At 39.9% G+C, this 22,263-nt stretch overlaps 1 protein-coding gene across 4 annotated transcripts in view; it reads right to left on the bottom strand.

Moving 5' to 3' along the window:
• Nucleotides 1–11,647: 11,647 nt before the first annotated feature.
• The window catches only part of LOC122671965 (eukaryotic translation initiation factor 4G-like), a 28,417-nt gene continuing 17,801 nt past the window's right edge, over nt 11,648–22,263 (bottom strand). For all 4 annotated transcript variants that reach the window (XM_043869462.1, XM_043869478.1, XM_043869486.1 and 1 more), the window contains 2 exons: nt 12,297–12,491; nt 11,648–12,174 (listed from right to left, as the gene is read on the bottom strand). In XM_043869462.1, coding sequence (XP_043725397.1) covers nt 11,868–12,174; nt 12,297–12,491 — 502 coding nt within the window. In that variant the 3' untranslated portion in view covers nt 11,648–11,867. The remainder of the gene's footprint in view (nt 12,175–12,296; nt 12,492–22,263) is intronic.

Genomic DNA, 22,263 nt, shown 5'->3' with positions numbered 1-22,263 from the left:
CCAAGAAATTCAAAAATTGCACGGATGAAACCTCACTTGAGCCTATCATAGGCTTTAGACATATTTAATTTGAGGGCAACATTGCCCACCTTCCGTTTCTTCTTCTATGTGGAAGATTTCCTGGGCAATGATAACATTGTCAAAGATTTGTCTACCTTTAACGAAGGCACATTGGCAAGAGGAAATGATGGAGGATGCATGGGTTTTAGTCTGTTGGCACGAATTTTAGCAATAATCTTATACAGTATATTGTATAGACTCATATGACGAAAATTCTCCATAAAGGAGACAATCGATTTTCGGAATGGGGATAAGAAGAATATGGTTAACTCCAAAATGAAGGAAGATAAATGAGAAGAAATTTCCAACAAATTGACATAGATCACTTTTAAGGGTATTCCAATAATGTTGATAGAAATGGTTGGTAAACCAGCAACTCTTGGAGCTTTGTAAGGATCTAGAGAGGAGACTTAGATTTCTAATCTCCTCCTCATAAGGTATGCATGATTAAACACTAACATCCGAAGGAGAGACGACATGGGGAAAAGATAGAAGGCTTTATTTGTTGGTAAGGCATCAAAGAAACATTTCCATAGGAACACTTTAAACTTTGTACCACGTGGGAGCTTCCACAGTTTTAACCAAGGGAAACAATCACATGAAATAATCCTTTTCTAATAATAAGGCTCTATATACCTGCTTAGTGGTAAGATTAGGGGTGCAAGTTTGGCTCTGTCAGCCCGAACCCGCCCTGAGCCCGAATAGGGCCTGAGCTGAAATATTTAGCCTTGAGTGCGGGTCAAGGTTGGAAATTTTTGGCCCTGAGTCAGAATCGGATCGGGTTAGGGTTGAGGCCTCGGGCTAAGCTTGACCCGGCCCAAATTTAAGTTATATTATAAAAATATATTGATATAATATATACATTATAAACTTTACACATCACTCACATTTTTTATATAATATATTATATATGACGACAATAAGTATTTATGTAAAATTGATAATGTTCTCCCCGGCCCATTCCAGTCCATGCATTTCTTTTCCCCTCTCCATGATGAGGGTCAATTAGGGTCAACCCGGCCCGACCCTAAGAGCGGATCAAGGTTGGATTTTTCTGGCCCTGAGTGAGGGTCGGTTCAGGCCTAGGCCCAGTTAAGAGGACTTAGGGTTGGACTAGGGTTCTATAAAGCCCGGCCCAACCCGACCCTGTTGCAGCCCTAGGTAAGATAGCCAAATCTAGATAACAACCATAACAACTTGTCAGAGGATGGGATATGCATGATTGAAGGAACAATATCCAATTAAAATGTTGATGGCAACAAAGGAACATTCCAAGTCCTATCCAATTGAATGAGATCGTTGACTATAGATGACAATGAGCATTTAGGCACAAAACTCGGCACCTTATGGTGACAAATTTTTTATTGATTGACATGTTCCAATTCTCCAACAATCCCATTTTTGCAATAAGGGTTTTATATTTTCTAGGCTTCTCCATACCCATGAGGCAGCTCATGGATTTTGGCATTTAAAAAGAGGAAAATGGGCAGTACTTAGGACTTCAGAATTTGAGCCCAAATTAAGTTTGTATTTGTGATTAAAGTTGTGAACAATGTAGATATCCTTAAAAAAGAAGAAACTAGACAACTAGGTGTCAAGGTCATGCTTTGTAGTGGAAATTGGTACAAATGCCGTAAGATCCTTGTTTGTACACCAAACTTCATGGACCTTCCAACCCTTTGTTGTAGCATGGTCGAGACCCAAAAGAATTCCATGTACATCAGCATCATGGTTTTAAGAATCGGGAATCGGATCGGTGAAATCTGTTGATTTTGATTTCCACCGTTCCTAATAGTTGCTTTCTGAATCGGAATCGGATTGGCCGATTCTTAGCCATTTTCTTTATAAATCATCTTGAATTAAACCGATTCATGGGCCGATTCCCAATTCCTGAACCAATTCGATTTTCACCATAAAATAGTTACGATTCCTAACTCCTGAAGGAATCTTCTCTGACCAATTTCGTTCCCGATTTCGAGTTTTAAAACCTTAATCATCCAGTTGCTGACCTGTATTCAAAATCCTACACCAACCAAAATGAAATGTCCTCCTAACAAAATGCAAGAAGCCTAACCAGAAGTGTTTAGAACTAGGTTAGAAACACATGCGCAAATGAAGATAAGATACTTTAGAACAAGTAAAGAAACAAAGATACTACAAAGGGAGAAGATAACTTGATCATGGAGATCACAAGGAGGTACAGTGGGAGAAAGGGTAGGGGTGGACATCCAAGTCATTGATCCACCAAAAGATCTTGTGAAGCACCAGATAAGGATCAGGTTTAACCGACCCATCAATAACTTTTTTCCTTAAGTCCCAAATAAAATAACAAGTAATAATAATAATAAAAACAAAAAGCAATCAAGAAAGAGAAAATTTATCAATCGATTTATCAAAAAGGAATGAAATACAGAGAGCAGCAAATGAGGAGCTGGAGAGAAACTCAATTCTCAACCCCAGAGGAACTACAACCCAAATTCGTTTTGACAATTCGCAAGAGAGGAGAATAAGTCATTTAGACTCAACACAAGGTCCACAAAAGACACAAGTGGGATCGATCGAGATCCATTTCGAGAGGACAACTTTAATTGGAATCCCTGCATATAAAACACTCTAAAAATTATTTAAACTTGGGATGTAACTTGAGTTTCCAAAGAAAATGTCACCACTTAGAGATATGAGTATCTCGAGAAGGGCATCGAAAGGAACTAAGAAATGTAGAGGCCAGACGGGTTTTAAAGACCCCATCCTTAGAAAGAGAACAAATCCATCGGTCGTCCAAATCTGAGATAGGCATTTTCACAATGTTAAGAACAATGTTATGAGGTAAATAAAGAAGACACTAAGAAAATATTTCAATGACCATTCAAGATAAAATCCCTGACTAGGGACCCATAATCATCTCCATGGAAAGCACAAGGGATAACATGCTCAAGGAGGGAAGGTATCCATGGGTCCTACCAGAAAAGGGGGTTACAACCATTCCCTATAGACCGAAGGACAATATTCTTAAGAGTGAGTAACATATAAGCAATATTATTCCAAGTCCTTGATCCTCTTTTCACTATTACCTTAGGACGAAAGATCGATTTATGGACAAAATATTTAGCCTTTAAAACCTAGACCCATAGAGCTGAGTTCTCTGTTAGAATTCTCCACCCCAACTTTAGAAGCAAGGCTTGATTGTGTAAATAGGCTTTACAAAGACCAAGCTCCCCTTTAGATAGAGGCCTACAGATTTTGCCCCATGCAATCAAATGGAGTTTCTTAGAATCCTCTTAATTCCCATTCCAGAATATGAGGCACATAGAATCCAGACTTCTACAAGTTTTAAGAGGTAAAGCAAAGTAAAACATCAAATATGCAGGGATGGAAGCAAGGACGGATTGAATAAGCACCTTTCGACCTGCATAAGAAAGGAAGTTAGATTTCCTTAGAGACAATCTACTTTGAACCCTTTTAACAATGGGACTAAAATCCTTCACCTAAGATTTAGAGTGAAAAAGGTTGTGCCCAAGTAGAGAGAATTGTGGGGACATTTCCTTAATACCATTAAGGGAACAAAGATTTTGTCTGTCTCTAGCAGACACATTTTGCTAAAAAAAAACAAATCCCTTTTTCGATAATTAATTTCTTGACCTGAAAGGTCCGAAAATAAATCAAGAACAGCCTTGATGTTCAAAAATCCTCGACAGTGGATGACACTTTTATTGGATACCACATTTTTTATCTCCTCCAAGTCCGGACATTCACATGAATGGGTACTAGACTCCACAGATATAATTGGATCAAAGAAGCATTTCATAAAGGAAGGATCAAGAGGATTTGATGATGAAAAAATCATCTTAAGGTAATTAGCATATTCATGAGGTGCACCACGGGGATCATCAATCTTTACCCCCTCATCAAATAGAATGAAATCATCTTTTATTTAGATTCTGCTTAGCTACAAAATGATAGAAACGAGTATTTCTATCGCCAACACTAATATGGAGATGCATTGATTTTTGGAGCCAAAAGGATTCTTCCGTATCAAAGATCCATTGGAGATGTGAAGAGATCCTGTGAAAGTCTTCGGAATTAACATTGAAAGGGTCAGAATTTTCAAGATTTAAATATTGATTAAAGTAGGTAGAGCAAAGAGAATCAATATGTCCAAACACCATTTTGTTCCAAACTAAAAGAACCCTACAGAGGCTGGTAAGCTTAGACATAAGATTGTCATTGCCTAAGGCTGACAACTTGGAAACACCGAATGAATGAATATCAGGGTGATTAATCCAAGCATTATGGAAATGAAATAGTTTTTGAAAAGAAAGTTTAGAAGAGGCAGTACGAAGAATAAAAGTTTTGGTCAGGGAGGCAAACGGAAAGCAAGAAAACCAACCTAGGGAAGCAAAAACTCTATCTAAACATTCTTTTACAAGTGTATGGGGGTTTCTTCCTATTAGACCAAGTGAAACACAAACCAGTCAGCTTACATTCCTCAAGGGAGAGACTCGTTATAGTCTCTTCCAAGATATGGGATACAAGGGAGGGTTGAAAGGGTGCACCCCCCAACTTCTCTGAGGTCGAGAGAACCTTATTGGAATCTCTAATAACTATGAATATACAGGAAAGCGAGGAAAGAAAGGTTTGAAGGGAGTGCCAACACTCCCCTTAAAGGCTGTAAAGAAGAGGAGCATATAAGCAAATCAAGCACCAATCACCAACATAGACATCAAAAATAAATAAAGCAATGAAAAAGGAATGAGAAAAGCACTTGGAGATAACAATAAAAGGAGAAGCTAACACCCACAAACCACCATTATACCCTTTTGAGCCAGCACTATTCAAGAACGCAACTAATTGATAACAAGAAACAGGTGCCTATAACTAAAACAAACCATTTGTCCCAACATTTAGTCTCACATAGAAATATAATATCAAGTCTAGTTTTCTTAACAAGTAACGAAAGGCATTACGTCCTAAGAATACCGTTCCGCTTGTGTGCATGTTCCTATGTCTCCGCTATTATGCGTGTTTCTATGCCGGGGCCTTTCCTTTTTTCGATCAACTCCCCGGTAACTATTTTGTGACCCATGCTCATCGTCCTTTCTTTCCCCCTTCTTCCCCTCTCCTTTCTGTCCACTAATCCCTATTCTTCCTAGCCTCTGTTTATCCTCTTTTCTTCAATGGAACACAACCTTGGCCTTAAGAATCTCGAACCTTGACAATCCAGACCCAGATCCAGATGAGTATGATTCTGATAGTTCTGCTTTTACAGTCGATGACGAAACTGAGGACCGTGCTTCCCATTCTTGGGACCTTTCTTTGGTAGGCCATATACTAGAAGGTAAGTCCTATCGCAAGCAGGAAGTCGCAGAGGGCCTTCTAGCCGCCTGGAATCTGACCCATGATGTCGAGATCTCTGCTTTGCAGGGAAGAAACTACCTATTCTAGTTCCAACACAGCATTGACCTGATGAATGTGATGGAAGACGGTCCATGGATGGTTTTAGGTAACCTTTTAATCCTGGAAAAATGGCGTGAAGCGCAAGACTAGAAGTTTGATAAGGTTGATTTCTGGGTCCAGATACATGGCATACCTTCGGAACTGGCAGGTATGGAATTTGCGGAATGTCTCTCCTCCAAAGTGGGTAGCCCGAAAACCGTTATGCTTATCTCTGGCATCCAATTCAGAGCAAAGGTTCAGTACTTCAGAGCTAGAGTAACTATGGAGATAGCTAAACCCCTAAAGGCATGCATAACTCTAAAGCGAAGGAGAGGAGAGAAGCAAATGGTCGACGTTAAATATGAAAGACTGCCGCTCTATTGCTATTATTATGGATTACTTGGCCATGAAGAAAAGAAATGTGTGTGCTACTTCGAAGATATGCAAACTCATCGCAACATTCAAGGATGTTCGTCAAGGAGGAACTGCCAATCTCACCCTATCCTCAAATTTGGCCCTGAAATCAGAGGAGTACAACCTGATGAACGTCTTATCGAGAAAGCAGAAATCAGGCAGGTTTGCCAGGAGAAAAAGCATACCATTAATGAAGGTGGCTCAGGCCAGAGCTCAGTTGGCGTCGGAGGAAGAGAAGATGAAGTGGGAACACAATCATCAGCACGAGAGACAAGCTCTGCCAATCGAGAACCACGTGTCACAACCGTACAAGCCAATAGTACAGCAAGGGTGCCAGAGAGCAGAAGCATGTCTGGTGATTTCAAGAGCACGCCGCATGATCTCAGTACTACGACAGCTGACAATAAGTATATGCCAAGATCAGGTGAAATCCTTCCCATCATTCTATCAAATCCCTTTTTACCCCCACCCCAAAATATAACCGGCCCATTGTATACTACCCCAATCATCAGCCAACACCCAAACTGCAGCCCCTCCCACGTAATTCTCAACCCAAGCAACCCCCTGGCCCTACCAGATACCATTCAAAACTATTTAAAAACTAAACTAGATCATACGAAAATGGTCATGTCCCTCCTCAGCCATCTGAAAAATGTCTCCATTTCCAACACAAACCCAATCATAGACACAGATTTCAACCCCCAACCGACCCTACAATATCATGAGTGTGGTCCTGATTCGCTTTTCCCTGATCCTCGTAAACCAACCCAAAAAGCTTCTTCATCCCACCAAGAAAATCATATGCACCCAGATCTCATTGCCCTTCCTACCCCTCCAGTGCCCAAAATTACATCTATAGGTACTACCCTATCTACCCCTCAAATGCCCCGGCCACAAAGAGCCTCACGAGCAAGCAGGGCCAAACACCCTTACCCTGTCACTGAACCTCTGAAAATGGCAGCAAAAACCAAAAGGGCTAGGAAAGCTACAAAAGGGGAGGATAGTTCTGTTGAAGATGCGAAAGAAGGAACCAACCAACTTAGGCATTTTTTAATGTCGGAACCCATGGAACCTGGGGTGAACCGGATCCATGGGGAATCATGAAGATGGTAAGTGGGAACTGTCGTGGGATTGGGAGCGGCCCAACAGTTCGATCCTTGCTAAGTCTCTCCCATAAGGTAAATCCAGATATTATATTCCTCATTAGATCTAGTGATATGGTGAGCATTTGGGAAGATAATTGGATACCTTCTAGTTTCAACTTTAAGATTCAACATCCAAAGCCTCCAGGATACCTCTTCTTAAAGGTATCAGAGTTGATTGACCAAGGTAACCATAGGTGGAACACTGATATCCTTGCCTAGCTCTTTCATCTATCAGATATAAAGGAAATTATGAAAATTAATCTGAGTTTGCTTCCTCACCAAGATAAACAAATATTGGGAGGGGCAAAAAATGGCAGGTTTTCGATGAAGTCAGCCTACTACATTCAGATAAACCAGAAAAATGTGCACCAATCTCAGCAAGCTTCCAACTCAAACTACAAGGAATGGATGTCTATCCTTTCGGTGGTATGGAAGAAAATTTGGAACTGTAAGACTTGGCCGAAGATCAACTCACTCTTGTGGAGAGGGTGTGCTCAGGACCTTCCTACCGGTCAGGGTTTAACGGCAAGACAAATGCCGATAGATCCTTCATGCCTTCGTTGTGGGAATGCAATTGAAACTAGTGATCATATTTTCTTAGAATACCCCTTTGCCAAGGCAGCCTAGTTTGGCAGTGTGCTCTCCTTCATTGTTCCAACATCTGAAGCTCCAAAATTGCACATTTGGTTAAAGCATTGGAACAGCACCCCCTTCCCCAGCAAAGGTGTTGCAGCTGAAACTCTTAGCCACTGTTTTTTCCTGTGCTGGTTCCTTTGGTCGCTAGAAATGACCTGATTTTTAAAAAGAAAGATTGGACTCTGACGAACGTCTTCCAAGCTGCCCAAAGAGCTTTCACTGAATTCTCGACAGTAACAAAGAAGGTTGCAGAAGTTTGGCAAGAAGATCCTGTTCCGCCCCCCTCCTCCAATCTCATCGATGGAGCCCTCCTCAGGCTGATGTTTGTAAAATCAACTGTGATGTAGCTAATAGCCCTCTTCTGGGTACCCGTGGCCTTGGATCGATTGGTAGATCATCAACAGGTGCCCAAATTTTTGCTCTCCCCTCCCCTGCGTCATTTTCAGAAATCATTAGTGGGGAAGCTCTTGCTATTCGTATGGGGTTGATGAAGGCTGTGGATCTGAACATTCAAAAGATCCAGGTTGAGTCGGATAATAGTGAGGTTATCCGTCTGCTCAAGGAGCCTCTTGCGACTATGCCCTTCAAAGTTGTTCCAATTATTCAAGACATCTTGTTCTTAGCCAGTAGAATTTCTTACTGTGAGTTTACTTATGTTCCTAGGGAAGCTAACGGTGTAGCCCATACCCTAGCAAAGGAAGCCGTGTCTCTCTCTCTGACATGACTTTGTGGCACTCAACCACCTCTCGGCTTCACAGTTTGTGTGTAAGTGAAGCCATGGGTTTTTCTTATGAATAAATTTTATCCTTACCAAACAAAAAAAAAAAAAAAAAAACCGAAAGGCACTTCTTAGTAAATTGGCTATGTAAGCCCCTCACATTCCAAGAAAGAATCAACATAACAAAAAAGAGAGAGAACAACATAAAACATACAGCAATGGAAGCACCACAGACACAATGAGACAATAAAGAAACAAACAGCATGAAACAAGAGGAAGCACCTTACCAAGGAACAAACTCTTGGAGTAAGAGTTTACGATTAAGAACAAACAAATAATAAGAGAAGCTCAAAATCAACACAAAAAAGACAACAGAATAACTATGAAACAAATCACTCAAATAGGAAAGGTTTATCCAGTTTGGTAATTGTGAATCATCCTTACCAAATTGTCTTGTCGGTGAAGCAGAGAAGGAATGATCCTGTGTCTCATCAGATGACAGCTCTAAAATCCATTCTTTGACACTAGAAAGAAGACCTTTGGGATCAGAGGAATGAGATAAAAAGTCAACAACAAAGATATGGGTAGAATCAAACTCAGAAAACTGAGAAGCCTCACGGGTCAGTGAACCCTGTTTCCTTTTCTAGAGGCAAGGAAACTAACTCGAGTTCCCCAAGAGCAAATGTTTGCTACTACTAGCGCCCAAAACTGTCACTGAACCAAAATAGAGAACTTCAAAAAACAATGACTCCAAATTCTCCTCATAAACCAAAACCCGATAATAGAAATGTTGATGGATAGTAACACTTCGAGCATCTAGGACATGAATATCAGGGTTCACTTAAAACTCCCGCAAGCTCTATCAAGATCAGAGTTTTTGGCTAAATTGGACAATAGGGTAGCACCAACATTCATCACCGATACAAAAGAAATACTTAGCTCAGTAGCATGAGGTGGAGATACTTAATTCTTGGCAGCTCCTTGATCACAGGCATAAAACAAAGAAGAGAAAGGCTCTCCAGTAGAGTCCATAAACATATTGGTAAGAAAGAAATCTTCACAATCTTCAAAGATAAAATCAGTGATAGGCTTGACCGACGGAGATGCCGCAGAAATTTCACAATCCATAGCAATAACGATGTTATCCTCAGTGTAACACCAAAGTATGATTGGAAACCAACAAAGGTTCAGAAGGCTTTCCTGTGTGATCACTATTGAGCGGGTTGGTAAAACCCAAATCCAAGGATGGAGATGAGACACCAGCCTCAGAAAAATTCTTCAAACAGTTAGCTTTATAAAAATTCAACATAAGAGGGGCGGTGAGCACTTTATCGAAAAAAACTTGGGGGGGGGGCTAGGGTTAGGTGACCCTTTGAGCAAAGGGAATGACCACATCTAGAACAAATAGAAAACAGTTCGTACTTAAAATCAACAATATGTACCTCACCCTTAGAGTTTCGGATTCTAGACGAGAGGCATACTGAACGCGTCTTCTTGTAGAGGACTTTCACCCAAGCAGTACCTTGATGAGGAAGTCCCAACTCAACAGGGTTTAAAAGCATCTCCATGGTTCTTCCTACAAAAGAGACGGCATGCTTGATAGCTTCTTCTTCAAAACAACTGGGGGCGTCGAAAGTACTTGAGTACTAAGTGGAAGAGACTCTCTTTCCTTGAAATAGTAGTCAACTTTGATGGAGTAAGGTACCAAATGGAGCATCTTCTTATCAAACCACCATGGCGAAAGGTTAAAACCTTAGTATGTTCCTAGCCCGAACAAAATTCCAGATAAAAACTCCCCTTCTCATAACTACAAACATATCCCGCCCCTCTAGGCTCCCAAAGCTAAGCCAGAAAATCAGAGAGAACATCTCGATTAGGCTTCGGAAAGCCAATGATATAACCATAGAACAAAAGAGTAGACTGATCGCCCTGAGAGAAGACATTGGGTGTAGGGACAGCAGTAACCGACCCCGTAGAAGATTTAGAGCCTTCGGAGGCCCTCCAAGTAGATCGGAATGGTCAACAAGAGGCCTACCCATCTTGGAAGAAGATGAACCTCCTACACCACTGAAGTATCTTCGGTTACGAGGATGGAGATTGCTCAAGCAACTCGAGCCAGAGGCCAAATTGAAGAAGGCTAGGGAGGAGAAACAGTTCACCTACCAAACTCAATAAGGAGGAAAACTAAACCGGGAAGGAAAAAGTAAAGGTGTCAAAAAAAGGAGAAGAAGCAAACGGTGCTATCCTCTAGACAGAAAATCGAAAGAGATCATGAGAGAAGAGTATGATAAAAGGAAAAGAAAGTACCCCAGTTGTTCATCATATTTACTGTCAAATTTTTGGAAAGATTACAATCATTTACCTCCCTACGTATTAAAATTCTTCTCTTGTATAGCTGTTGCATTATTTCTGACCTAAATATGGTTGTTCATCTTGTCTGAAACCAATTTGCCAAAGTAGAGGTTTTTTTTATTGAAATTTTTTTGTTTTGGGTAAATTTATTGATTTTCAAAACCATATTTTGCAATGGGAGTTCTCAAAGAAAGGTTTTTTACTTGTTTGTCAAGGAGTTATATGCCAAAACATATAAGAGATGGTTATGTTACAATTTCTGATATGGGAGGAGTACCAGCTTCTGAAATGGGAGGACAATTGGCTAACCATCTAAAAGAAAGATGAGAAGTAGCCAATTGAGTATCAATTGACCTCCCATATCAGTAACTGCAACCTAACCATCTCAAAGAAAAATAAGCATGGGCTATAAGTAGCAGTTTCCAGTAAAGTATTAGAAACTGCAACCTCCTAACCATCTCTCTAGGAAGACATTTCAAAGAAAAGCTGATGAAATAAGTTTTTCTAATCGTCCAACTCGGGAACGAGCGGAATCAATGTGTTCCAATTTCTGACCTTGCACCGACCATTCAATGGACCATGGACTAAACGGCCACTGCCTGAAAGGATTATGTCCAGGAGACCGCCGGGCCCCCGCCCCCACAAGGTACATCTCGCACCTATGGGCCGCTATAACTATCCAAGAAGACACTCAGAAACTGGAAGGATAAACAAACCCACCCGGTGGACTAGAGTACTGTTACGCGCATGATACAATTTGGGATTTGTGAAGAGATTCTCATTGTCTAAATCACCAATTAGAGAGACACACACCTTAGAACAATGAAAAGCCATAAGATGAAACCCCACTAAAATGCTCATTTAGAACCTTGGCAACCGGAGTGAACTATTGAAGAAATAAGAATAATAACAATAACAATAATGATAATAACAATACGAAACGGCAAGCTACCCAGATTCTGGAAGGAGCCAAAAGTAAAGTACCTCCAACTCCCAAAGAAACTTCTTCTGCGCCGACTTTATGTACCCCCTGCCCTATAGATGTATTTTCTTTTACCAGGTACAATGAGCAACACATTACTCTAAATAAATGCATCAAGCTTCTTCCTTTAACCAATTGCATCAGGGGTTCTAAAATCTTCCAACCGCAGATTGGAGCTTGTACAAATCTCATTCAACAAAGACTCTCCTTTCTCTAATCTAATGCTCTCAAGGATGCTTCCAAAAACTTCCGAAGCAAGACCAATTTGTAGTAGACGTCCTCGTTCTTCGCCACCCTCATGTATTAGCCGACCAATCTCCCTCAAAGATGCAACATCTTCAACAATAACTTTGGCAAGGATACGGCCAAGAAACTCTGCTGCTTTTGGAGCATCAGTTACTGCATCCTCCAAAGTAGCAAGAACTGATTCAAATCTGGTATCATACATTTCAAACAGGATTACAAGGAGAAGTCAGATATTAAATTTAAAAGAAAAAGACAAGCAAGCCCACGAAAACCGACTTTAGAATTATCTCCAGTGAATTTGGTTGCTTACCCTTTCAGGAGGTGCATTTGATTTAATGAGTTATCTTGAGACTTGGTAAGATTGACGAGAAGTCTAGCCAAAGAATCCCTGTCCATATCCTTCCGCTCAAAAGAGTCCGTGACCCAGATAGATATCATAGACGGGTGGAAGCTGGGAGAATTTAAGTCCTTGATACATAAAGCAACCTCTTTCTCATCTTTGGCACTGAAAAGGCACGTTCAGAAATTTACTGGTTTGTCAAGGAGTATATGCCAAAATATGCAATGCAAAAACCTTTCTAGAGATTCAGTGATGCACCTAAAAGTATATTCTTGCCCCCAACAACAGGAAGGATCCATTTCAACCCTTCTAAATAAACAACTGCACCTCATGCATAAAACCTCCATTTAAATCTGAGCTAATGGAAGAGGACAGCCCCTACTATTTCAATATTGCCTCTTTGGGCCATTTAGTGGTTCAGCATAAAGAATATAAGGATAAAGGTTTCCAGTATGGTTAGTGTGAGAGATTCTCCCACATGGACAGCTTGTTTTGCCACATGAAAAAATGATGTGATATTCACATAGATTTAATGTTTTCAGACAATTTAAGAACATTTTGGCAAGACACCAAAAAGTTAGATCAATCTAAAAGTGGACCCATGACTCGATGATGAAATGGACAAAATGTCAATAGAGTTTGACACCCAATGGACACCTCCATGTGGGGAAAGTGTGGGAATGGCTAACCACACTGCAGATGTGGGAAGGCCTAACCCAAAAATAGAAATAAAGATTAAATAAAAGAACAGCATTACAGAACATAATGAAAGAGGTCTGGTTCACAGGGTTTGCACAGGGGAAGCCAAATATAAAAAAACAGTGACATCTTATCCTAGCAGTAACACAAGACCATATAGGCAATTCACCTCTTCACAAACTTGTCTATCATAATAAGTACACACTGCAACCCTGCCCAGCAGAAATTTTTCCTCCAATCCACAGAAGGCAGTAATTACATAAAGACAAATATTATAAAAGGAAGCTATTCTAGAATCTTCAAGCTTCCTAAACCTAGCAACCCAAGTGCTATCATTCTCTCTATCTCAGGAGGCATGTGAAGATAAACTGTAAGGAGTAAACCTTGTCCCTATATTGCCAGCGTATACAGCTAAACGTACTACGAGGAGAAGCCTCCAATGCCACCCTGGGATGTTAAATAAACACCAAAGTAGAAATGGGAGGAGGGATGTAACAGTCCCAATACTTATATGTCATGACACCACTATACAAGCAAGTTCATACAGCCTCCCTTCAGAGTTATCTACAGAGTTATCTATTACCCAACCAAGGTCCCCATGATACTCATTCGAGCAGTCCATGAGTCCATCCATAAGTTGTCCAAAGAAGATAAACAGAACTTTAGGAGGTCGGAGGAACTAATCAATAACCATCCCAAAGCAACAAAGAGAAAAATAGAGGGTATAAGAAATACATGGCCCAACTACCTGAGAGCCAACCCACAAGAGAAGGCCTAAAATTTGATTTCCTTGAATGATAGAGAAAACAGTGAAGTAGATTATCAGCCCCAAGGCCACTGCCAGTGACAAAAACTACCACCCAGCAAAGCCACACAAATTATTAAAAAAATTAGGGGAAAGAGAGAGAGGAGTTCATCACAACCCAGGCACCCCCAGATATCTTCAAAAATGCCAAAATCATTAGAAATATTGCTTCAAATCTTTCAAAATCACATCAATAACCAACCTACCCATCCTTTCAGCCTTTGTAAAGACTTTCCCTGGCAGAAAGAACCTCCACTCTCCCCACCTGATCCCAAAAGCTATGTTAGCAGCTTCTTCAAGTAGTTAAACCCAAATTCATCTCTTCAGCCACCAAATTCTGAAGATGCTCCAACATAGGGTTCAAATTCTAACCCACTCCCATTACAAAATATTAATAACCTGATTTCCAGGAGAACTGCACCATCAACTACTTAACTATGCTCTGGCAGCAGATTACTAGCAGGAACGTCCTCAAGTTCAGCAACATCCTCTTTATACTTTTAACAATCACATTAAATAAAAGCCTACTGTAGAACCAATACCTAACGAGACAACTAGGTCCCAATTCCACACTAGGAACAATCTATATAATCAACGATAGGTTACAGGCATTCAGACCAGCAACAGAAACTAACAGCAAGGTGTTTCGACACTGAGGACTCTCACCAACCTATAATAGGGTCTTGTAATGAGATCTGACCATAAAAAAGACAACCAGAAGCATTTGCTGGCATATCGGCTGGACAGTTAACAACTCAATCAACAGAAAAATAACAAGTAACAGAATTAGAAAGCCTGCAACTAGGATGGGGCTGATCTTCCCGTCAAAGGCAGTACTCTTAGTCTGTCGTAACTCCTTAAAATCTCAGCCAAAATTTATGGCTAAAATGCTGGATACCAAAATAAGAGGGCAACTCGGAATTACAAAGTACGACTCAAAATTAGAAACTCACTGTTACAAGCACTCCAGCCATTAAATGAATCTCAAATAACAAACAAAGGAGGCCCTTAGGGATGGTAAAACACTCAAAAATTGAACTAGAACTGGGATTCTTGGACTAGAGGTTTTGCTGCAGAAAAGACATCAACACACTAGCCACACGCTTGCTCTGAGTCTTCAAAATCAAGTTCTGTTGGAGCACTGATGAAATATCTTTCAAGGACAAAACAAGATCAATGTAACTGCAAGAACAGTGCTTGATTCTCCTCTGTAGCAGCTTTCAGACTTAAAAAAAAAAAAAATTTGAAAATAGAAGGAATCGATGGATAGAAGAAGAAAGAAAGAAAAGGGAAAAGGATATGACCAAGGCTTCTCACCTACGGCTTTAGTCTGCCTCTCACAGAGACAGACCAGTATGGCATCTCACCACTCGACTGCCTCTCACACCAACTAGAGCCAAAGCCCAAACAATTCTTTTTTTATCAAGTCGTGGGAGCTGTAACAGCTTTCTTGCGTGGGAGGAAACCACTTACAAATTGGAAACCAAATAAACTAGAATCTATCCTAGGTTGCAATCTAATTCCTCGTTACATCAAAATAGTAACTGAAAACAAATATAATCATGTAACTAAAACCTAATTAATACATAGTAACTGAAATAGAAACTAATATCTCCACCAAATCTCCTCCATATGGGCCCCACAAAAATATTGTGCAAGCCACACAACTGGAATATCTTCCCCACGCACTGGCCTATGGGACTCACCAACTCAAAATAAAAAATAAAAAGATTCCTCCAGCTGCTGGTCAATAACATCATAGGGGCAAAATGTGGGCTTAAAAATAACCCATATATGGGCCTAAGTGTGGGTCTTCCTAAATGTTAAATCGAAGTCCTTGTACTACATCAGAGCCCTGAGTGGGTTTCTTTCAGTCCTACACCCGGTTCTGATGGTTGATGATTTTTTAGCCCAGAAGGTCAAACCTTGGGATCAAATTGCCTATGTTCAATAAACAGTTTGCCATTTTTTTTTCTAAAAATGAATCCTAGAAGGGTTAAGTTCACCACAAGTTCTCATCCAAATTCACTCATTACAATTTACAACAGGGGTTGCTTGTGATAATGGTCCAATATTTGGGTGAAAGTTCCCTCTTTCTTTTTAAGATCACATGGGGGTGTTTGAGAACCGAGGAAACATGAATATTTCCCTAATTTCACAGCACTGTGTGTTGCAAGTCTTTAGAAGAATTCTCCTCACTGATAATAGGACCTGATTTCCCTACATGGGATGTTAAAGAAGGAATCTCCTTAACAGGCACCAAGACCTGCCACGTGGCATGTAAGATTAGGCTGAATTTTGTGGACAAGTAGACCCCAAGGCCACCTGCTCACATGTCAAGTTTCAGCCCAAATAGATTTAGCCAAGTAGAAAAACAAAGCAGTGAAAAATTACAAGAGATCCAGCAGTGGTTAAAGTACCAGTATGTGTGCATGGAAAATATGGGAGAGCATGTGACAGTTAAATCACCTAAATGGGCTTAATTTATTAGAAATAAGCATTGGGTTGGGTTACGTATGCCTTAGGTCTTTGATCCAATGTGTTTTCATTGTAATGGGACCATAGTTGTCACGTCGTCACGGCGATCCAAGTCGGTGGAGGGGTGTCATGTCGATATATCGACATGTTGCCCACCATAGCGTTGCCACCGCAATCATATCGACCATGTTTTATTTTTTATTTTCTCTATTTTTAATGTCATTTAGTATGCTATAATATATACCCTATAACATCAAAAATTAACATGAAAATGCACTACTAATCTACTATGGTTTAATTCATGAAAGTGTAACATCCATTAGTGTATATGAAATCATGGATTATCAAATAATTGATAGCAATAGTCTTGCTGATAATAAAGTTGAAAAATCAGGAGAGTTGAGATATGATTCATATGAAAGTGACTACAAAAGTAACAAAACAAAAAAACAATTACAAGAACGTAATTTATATTGAGTGAATAAAGCTAATAAACAACCCATCTAAATAAAAAAAATTTGCTGATGTGAATATGTGATTGTGTATTAGTCAATAGTGTATTAGTGTTTTATGTTTGATGTTTTTTTAATTTTTTTTATGTTAAGGAAAAAACATTAAAATAAAAAATGGTTAAAAAAATTAAGTTTTATAATTTGAAACAACCATGTAACCCGATATGGCCATATGTCGTGATATGGCGTCCATGGCGGCGCCATGGCGACGACATGGAGGCCATATCGGTCGATATTCTTACATCATCCATATCGGTGGTCGATATGCCCACTTCTCCATCGATATGACGCCATATCGACGCCATGACAACTATGAATGGGACTATAATATGGTAGGGACTGGGCATACAGGATTAGTTAAGTAAATATCTTTATTTCTTTATATTTATTAATTGTTATTAAGTATTTTAGTTAGGCTGGATTAGGATTCGCTAAGTCTCGATCCTGTTTTACGTTAGTTTAATTCATTATTTTGTTCCCTGGTCAGTTTAAGTTACCTTATTAGTAAAGGATTGGTTTAGAGCTTTCTTTTTTAGTGTTTGAATCTGTTTTTGAGTTTTCTATATGAGTTTGTAAAGGGGCCCAGACTTGTACACGTATATTACGAAAGGAAATTTGATTTGCTTCAATGCAGCTGCTGCGAGACTCAGTTAAGGGTGGGAAATCCTTGGGCTCAGTGGGATTATGATCCAGGTTTGCTGGTGGGAAGCCAAAGATTACATTCTTCTTTTCTATACCCTATTTTATATTAAGTAAGTTTCTATTTTCTCCTTCCATCGATTGTCACTGCTGTTTGTGATTGCATGATGTAGATCACAGGTCCATGTGTAGCCACAGGAACAAGCCCCAAAACCAGTCCAGTGTAGTTGTGGGATTCAACTGCTGTAAGAGGCAGCCCGGTCTAACTGTGTGGCAGGTTTTGGTTGGTTCAATGGAGCATCACATAAGGCAGCCCCCACTCCAAATAGAAGCATGAAGGAAGAGAAGGGACCAAGACAGAAATTTAAAAGCTAAGCCTACTTTCTAAATCAAATTTAAAAAAGAAAAGTTAATGTTCACATGAACAGTACCTGAGTTACTGTTCACCTGAACAGTGACTTGAGGGCACACATGGATAGTGCATGGAGTACAAGATATGGACAGCTTTGTTCCTAGTTTTTGTTTAGCTATGTTAGTTTACCTTGTTTCTATTTTCAGTTTCCAGTTTGGTTGTAATAGGAGATTAGATAGTTTCTAAATTCAGTTTTAGCTAGTTGGTTAGTACTAGTTTCTAATTTCAGATTTAGAAAGTAGGCTTAACTTTTATTTAGAAGTTTCTATTTCAGTCCTTTGTTTTCTTTTAGTTATATTTAGTTTCCATTTTCGTTTGGTTTCTATTCTGTAATCCTCCCAATAGCCAAAAGGGGAGTTACTATTTGTAATCATGGTTTAGTTATAAATAAAGGCAAGAGACTGTATTGATCAGCCAACGATGAGATTAAAAAAAAAAAAAAAATCTTCCAAGACAGCTTTTGTGAGAGACAGGTACGGAGAGAGGCCGTGAGTGAGAGACCCGGGAGAGATTGAGAGGCTCAATCCAAACTATCCTCCTCCTATCCTATCTTCTATTTTTCCTTCTTTTTTTTTTTTTATTTTCATTGTGTGATCTGGCTACAAGTTCATCATTTGTTGCCCAGTTTTAAAGACCAAACCAGCATCAAACTTTGTTCAAGAAGATCCTACAAGGGGCTAGGTCCTTCATGATCCATCCTTCCATTATTGCGTCTGTGAATCTGACTGATTAAACTCAATGAAAATTACTGGTATTCACAGTAGATTTACTACTGATCATTAAATCTCAGAAATCCCACAAGACCACCCTTGCGGATGCTTTGTTTTGGGGCCTTTTTGGCATAAACGAGATTCACCATTGAGGAGAATCTACCCATCAGATCAGGAAGATAACTTTAGGGCATTAAAGTGCTGCCCTAAAATGACCTTCGACCAGGGTATTGTACAGACCAGAGCTTCTGATCTGGTATTATGAAAAAGCACCCCAAGTTTGGACTTTTGTGACCAGATTCTGAAGTCTCCTCTACTGCTTTGAATCCAACCATTGGATTATCACTATCTTTTGAGAATTTGATCTCCTGTTGGGCATTGCATTTGATCATACCTGGAACCCATCAGAAATGTTGCCCTTCAGTTTCATATATCGCATAAATTCTGGTTTTAGGGTTACTTGTGATCCTGTACAGGGCTGTGTAATTCTAAACCTAGGGTTCATCCTATCAATCTCCCACCAATTTGGAATCAGAGCTATGGCGATGTCAGGTTCCAACTCTACAGAGTCGAGAGAAGATCAGATTTTGATGCAACAGCTTGCTGATATGTTCAAAAAGTTGAATGAACGCATGACAAGGATCGTGCAGCGTATTGATTCTGCGTGTACATATTATGTACTTCTTAGAACTGATATTACTACAAAGGAGGAGGAACCAGAGTTTCTTATTTTGTTGGACAGACACTGATATTCCTTGATTGGTTAGCTTCTCTAGAAAAATATTTTTACTGGAACAACTTCACAGAGTATAGGAAGCTTAGATTTGTTTACTCACGATTGACTGGCCATGCTAAAGAATGGCGAAGATTCCATGAAGGCAGGCTCAGATTTAGAAAACATGCACCTAGGACTTGGGAAGAGAAGAAGCACGAGTTAAAGAACAAGTACCTCCCAGAGCATATCCAAAGAAAGCTCTCCCTTCAACAAGTATACCACCAAAAGATATTTAAAGTTGAAGCAAACTTGAAGCGGACATCTATAGAATTCAATACACAAGTTGGAGAGTGTTGGAAGTCCAGCATGAATACTGTTAAAGCATAGACTAAGCTCAAATTTGCACCACCAAAGGAAGTATTCACAGAAAAGGAGCCTAAAGTTGAAGATAAATCTGAGTGATCAACTGTATGATTAAGAAGAGATAGAGCTAAGCTTTAACTACGGAAGGTCAACGGGTAGAAGATTCTACTGAAGAGATCTACATTGGAGAGAACAAAGTAGAAAAAAAACGGAAACAATGGAAGATGAGGTAGTGGTCGAGAATACTCCATAAGAAATCATCGACATTCAAGATGTTGCTCTTGAAAAGGTAGAGCTTGCACATCAAGTTTTCCATCAGAAGGTTACAAAAGTTGATGACTCCGAACATGACATTCACAGTAGATATTAATTCAGAGGTTAAGCACATAGAGTTCGTTATGCCACCAAGGTTCTTTGAAGAGAGAGCTCCACGTCTCGAAGACTACATTCCTAACATCTACGAGCTGCAAGAGTTATGTTATGATTTGAGGAGGGAAGTTCACCATATAAAGTTGATTCCTCGACTTTGCAAAACTCGAGGTCAAGTTTCTTCAAGCCAGCAAGAATAGATGCAGTTAAATCATCTAAATGGGCTTATTTTATTAGAAATAAGCATTGGGTTGGGTAATGTATTTGTTGGGTCTTTGGTCCTGTTAGAGTTCAGTGCTAGTGGCAGGGTAGTTTTGGTGTTTCTGGTTTATTTTATTATGCTTTGGTTGGTATTTAGCACAAGTCTGTTAGTAGGGGTATAATGGTCTGTACACATTTTTGTTATATTAATATAACCTACCTCTCACAGTTAGGCTAGTCGGTCAAACGGTGAGGTGTTCTTTTAATGTAAGGAGTTCAACTAAGAACCACTCTATAGTAGGATCGATAATAGTTGCAGCAGAACACCAAAATAGAAACTAAATCAGAATTAGTAACTAAGTGAATAAGGACCAAAGCAGCAGCAGGAATGGCTCCAATGTAGGATCAAGTGAAGGCCTAGGCAAGGGTGGTTTGTGCTCCAAATATCAGCCAATTCTAATGGCTGGTTGTGAAGTTATTCAAGTCTGAAGTTTGCAGCAGGTTCTTGGCAGAACTGAGATCGCAGGTGCAGCAGTCCTTCACAGCTTCACTTGATTGTGTAAACAGCAGCAGCAGTACTTGGTGATAATTATGGATTCATTCAAGTCTTCAAAGAGTTCTCCAACAGCAGTTCATTGCAGTCACAATATGGCAGCACCAGTAGGGGTCGATTGGAAGAACAAAAAAAGAAGATAGAAGGATAGATAGAAAGGGGGATAGGAATAGGAGTGGGGATAGGCTATCTCAGCTTTGGGCCTCTCACCCACAGCTATCTCAGCTGTTGAAAGGCAAACTCTTCCTCAGAATAGTAGTCAAGAATTGCTTGTAAATTTCATTAATCAATTGGTGACTCTTTCTTACAATGGGTGCCAATTTTATAGCTTAGGCAAGCTTACAAAATAGAAAGTAAGAAAATAGAAACTTCCCTGTAACTTACAGCAGAAAAAGAAGGAGAAGAAGAGAAAACGAGAGAGGAAGAGAAACACAATTGTATTGCCTTTTGAAAAGAAGAGTTAATTCTCTTCCCTCACAATTTCATTAAACTAAACATCACAAAGGGTATAACAGTAAAACACCCATAGACTTAAGTAAATAAAACAGGACCAAACTGCTACTTTTTTCTCCTCTCGGTATTAGCTTTCTGGTGCTAATACCGAGAGTTCCACTCTCAATAACACTCCCCCTCAAGCTGGAGCATAGATGTTAATCATGCCCAGCTTGTTACAAATATAATCCACTCTTGCACTCCCCAAAGACTTAGTAAACACATCTGCAAGTTGCTCTCCTGTAAGAACATGACAAGGAGAAATCAGCAATTGTTGAAGCTTCTCTCGAACAAAATGACAGTCAACCTCAATGTGTTTCGTTCTTTCATGAAACACTGGATTTGAAGCAATATGGACAGTAGCTTGATTGTCACAGCACAGTTGCATCGAAGAATCATCAACGAACCCAAGTTCAACCAGTAACTGTTTCACCCACATCAGCTCACAAGTAACATGTGCTTATAGCTCTGATACCATGTAAATTACAGCAGAAAAAGAAGAGGGAGAAGAAGAGAAAACGAGAGAGGAAGAGAAACACAATCATATTGCCTTCTGAAAAGAATAGTTAACTCTCTTCCCTCAGAATTTCATTAAAATAAACATCACAAAGGGTATAACAGCAAAACACCCATAGACTTAAGTAAATACAGGACCAAACTGCCCCTTTCCTTTCTCCTCTCGGTATTAGCTTTCTGGCGCTAATACTGCGAGTCCCACTCTCGATAACATTCCTAAAATAAAATAGAAACTACTAAGGCTTTATAGGATCCAGCCTACTAAACAAACAAGGAAGCGGCCCGCCCTTCTCCAGCCCAGCCCCCCCGGTGCTGGGATTTACTCTATTGTGCCCCAGCCCAAGGCCCTACCTGGTCATCTTCAACAGCCTATTGTCCCTCGTTCCACCTCCCTTCGTGTTTACCATTGGCGTGGTACTAGCTCCCCTCCTTCCAAAGAAGCGGCCCTACATAGCATATTCCTTGTCCAACTC

This window comes from Telopea speciosissima, chromosome 1 (genome assembly GCF_018873765.1).
Source record: "Telopea speciosissima isolate NSW1024214 ecotype Mountain lineage chromosome 1, Tspe_v1, whole genome shotgun sequence".
In the NCBI taxonomy this organism is placed as follows: Eukaryota; Viridiplantae; Streptophyta; class Magnoliopsida; order Proteales; family Proteaceae; genus Telopea; species Telopea speciosissima.
The sequence above is the reverse complement of the archived record's forward strand: the minus strand, read 5'-3'. Positions and strand labels throughout refer to the sequence as shown.